The sequence below is a fragment of the Neomonachus schauinslandi genome, unplaced genomic scaffold (genome assembly GCF_002201575.2).
Source record: "Neomonachus schauinslandi unplaced genomic scaffold, ASM220157v2 HiC_scaffold_2064, whole genome shotgun sequence".
Taxonomy (NCBI): Eukaryota; Metazoa; Chordata; class Mammalia; order Carnivora; family Phocidae; genus Neomonachus; species Neomonachus schauinslandi.
The window spans coordinates 3,294-6,481 of NW_025410754.1; the positions used below are offsets into that span (position 1 = coordinate 3,294).

The window sequence follows — 3,188 nt, forward strand, 5'->3', positions numbered from 1 at the left end:
GGAAAACCCAAAGGACCAGCTGAAGCTGAGCTGCTGTCACGAGATGAATCCCACGCCAAAATGGGGTCCGACTCTTACTAGCAGAACATAAACGCAAGTCTGGGAAAAGCCGTTGTATAGTGAGCACGAAAACCTTGCTCTTTTGTGTTCTCTGACCTGGTGGCAAAGGGAGCTGTGGGTTCCGATGGCCGGGAAGGCTCCTGGAGGTGAAGCGGGCCACCAGGAGAGCCCCTGGCGGCCGGTCCCATGCCACCAGCACCGCCCAATGAGAAAAACCAGGACTCGATTCTCTGCCGTTTCATTTTATTACCATCCTGTCCTCGTGTTCCAGAATGAATGGCTACTTAACACACAACCCAAAGCACTCCTACAACTGATCTTGTTAACAGTCCCATTTCTTTCTCAGTATATTAAATCAAAAGAAAAAAAAATCACCAGGTTTAGTACATCCCAGAAAGAGCACCTTTACTAAACAGAAAACAAAACGTTTGTCAGGAATCTGACCAAATACACAAAGCAGCAGGTAAGATTCCTGAGAGAAAAGAGAGACTCCCAATGGAACATAAATAGATCCCCCTCAAAGTACATATATTTCACAGGAGTGTGTACATATATATGTAATATATTAAAAGAAATTTGGTTTCTACCCCAAGAAGTTATTCAGAAATAATCAATCTCTCATCTGAGATTGGGGAAGGGCAGAGGTTGCAGCCACGTTACTAGGCAGGCGTGCACCCCGCTCCCGCACACACTTCCCCTCTGTACACGATACGCTTGCTGCAAGGGGGCTGAGGCGGGTGCTTCTCTCTGCCCCGGCCCCCAGCCCCAGCAGATCCAGTGTTCGGAGAAGAGCGAGCCAGGGAAGGCAAGTCTCTGTGGGGCCCCCAGAGCCCACCGTGCAGAATCCAGGAGCCGGCGGCAGGCGGGTGGCCAAAGCCCGAGGCCACCTGCCACCAGCCTGGAAGGGGACCTTGGCCCTGGAGTAAAAGGGAATTGCCTGGGACCCCCAAGAATGGCGTGGCCACACTCCCGGTTTTCAGCAGCAATCCTCATTCTGGGGTCTCCCCAAGGTCCGCAAGTTCTTTGTAGTTTGGCCAGTCTGGACTTCTCCTAGGCTCAAATGGCTTTTAGGAAGAGGGCAGGGAGTTTCCAGAGCCACGAGGGCTTGGCCATGTGAACCTGTGTGTTTGCACACATGCACATACACACACGCGTGCTTTAAGAGAGGTCGACAAGTTGCAAACGAGTGTTCTGCCGGAACACGCTCAAATAGTGTCTACTCTGTGATCAGTTTCGTCGCTGTACTCTGAGTGTCCCCACGCTCAAGTGGATTTGTTCAAAAGATAGCAGTTGCTGGAGGCTACAGATACAGCACACGCACACGCGCGCACACACACACACACACACGAGTGTAATCCTCTTAGGGCTTGGCACAGTGTTTCCATGAACAAAACAAGCAGGAGAGATGCCCAGGAACCCCTGTCCGCATTCTAAAACCCTTCCCCGGCACCACAGGCAGACGGAAGAAAAGGCCATCATAATTAGAAGGTGAGTCAGTAGTTTGAAGGCCCAGGAGCTGCCGGGCCAGATGAGTCACACGCAGCCGTACTCATACCACACCGTCTGCTGGTCCCCACCAGGCTCGGGGCACGCGGGCGTGCTCTTCAAGCTACTTCCGCGGCTGAAGTCCTCAGGGGCCCGGCTCGTGTGGGGAGCCAAGTCAGGAGACCTACCCGGGCTCTTGGCAGGGAGCCCCTCACTGTGGCCTTGCCGTGGGACCCCATCACCCTCTGAGAGGCTGAGCGGCCCCCGGACAGGGGCAATGGTGGCCACCTCTGCCGCGTGCGGGGGCGTCTGGGGTTTGGTCCTGGTGGCCGGCGCTGCGGCCGCTGGGAAGTGCTGGGTCTGGGAGCTGCTGCTGCTGCTGCAGGGACCGCCACCCCCAGTGGCGATGGCTGGGGCCGTGGCGGACTGCTGCAGGGGGGCCAGTCTCTCCTCCTTTGGGGGAGCCAGTGAGAAGCGCCTCATGTCCGGGGGCCGGCTTCGGGGGGCTGGGCCCTGACCAGAGCCGCCGGTCTTTCCCACAAGTGGGGTCCGCTCCCGGGCCAGGCTGTGGGAGCTGGGGGGTGTGGGGCTTTGCAGGACATGGCTGCCCGTTTCTCTGCCCCCTGAGCTGTCAGGACCCCCCAGCTTCTGAGGGGCTTCCTGTTTGCAAGCCTCTGGCCCACTGGCCCGGAGAAGGTCGGCGGAGGCGAGGCTGAAGGCCCGGCTCAGGGACGCGCTCCGGCTGGCAGGCGTGTGGGACGTCGGGGGCATCGCGGCCTGCCGGGTTCTGCCCAGAGACAGGCTCTGGGGAGGCTGGACCTGTCTCGGGGGGGCACTGGGCAGAGCCTCGGCCTCAGCGGGTCTGAAGTTTGGTTTCACATACTGCCCGGGCTTCAGCAGCTTCCCCTCAGAGGTGTTGACGGCCATCTTGATGGTAGGGGCCACGAAGCTGGTGGGCATCTTGGCCCCTTCTTTCCTGGTAGGTGGTCCTGGCTGGCCTCCAGTGGCCGGGAGATCACTGGCCTTTCTGAAGTATTCACTTAGCAGGTCATCCCGGCAACTGGGGGTGTCCTACGGGGAAGAGAGGAAGAAGTGAGAGATGGGCATGAGGGCCAGGCCGGTGCTGGGACAGCCCTCCCCCCACCCCCCCCAGGATGTCCCCTGGTCCGGATTGGGGGGCAATACGTGGATCAGCAGGGAGAGAACCCCAGAAGCCACTGTGGCAACCCCCTAACTTTACAAACAAGAAAACATGTCCGAGAGGAGAAGGACTTCCCGCAAAGCTCCTCCACGCCACGGCAAGGTCGGGGCTGTAAGCCTGACCACAGCCAGCCGCTCCCATCTGCTCTCGCTGCTCTCCCTGGTGGGGCAGGAGAAGGAAGCTGACGGAAGCCCTGCGCCTGCTTCCCCAGTCAGCCCACCGCGCTCAGGCACGCCGCAAGGGCTTCGTCTGGGGCCACGGAGGAAGGAGAACAAGAGCAGCTCCTGAAAAGCCAGACCCCTGCCTGCCGCTCAGACCACCGCCACACGTGAGGGGCAGGCACGAGGCAGACTGCCCAGGACAGTGAGGCTGCTGGGGGCGGAGGGGGGAACGGAGGGCATGGGATGGCCCGGCCCACCAGCCTGCTCCCAAGGCACCGCCC

General features: G+C 59.5%; 1 protein-coding gene across 1 annotated transcript; it reads right to left on the bottom strand.

Annotated features, from left to right (window-relative positions):
- Positions 1-296: 296 nt before the first annotated feature.
- Positions 297-2,692, bottom strand: LOC123323898 (protein Daple-like). The gene has a single exon (XM_044912430.1). The coding sequence runs from the start codon at positions 2,503-2,505 to the stop codon at positions 1,594-1,596; it is 912 nt and encodes a 303-aa protein (XP_044768365.1). The 5' UTR covers positions 2,506-2,692; the 3' UTR covers positions 297-1,593.
- Between the last annotated feature and the right edge of the window lie 496 nt (positions 2,693-3,188).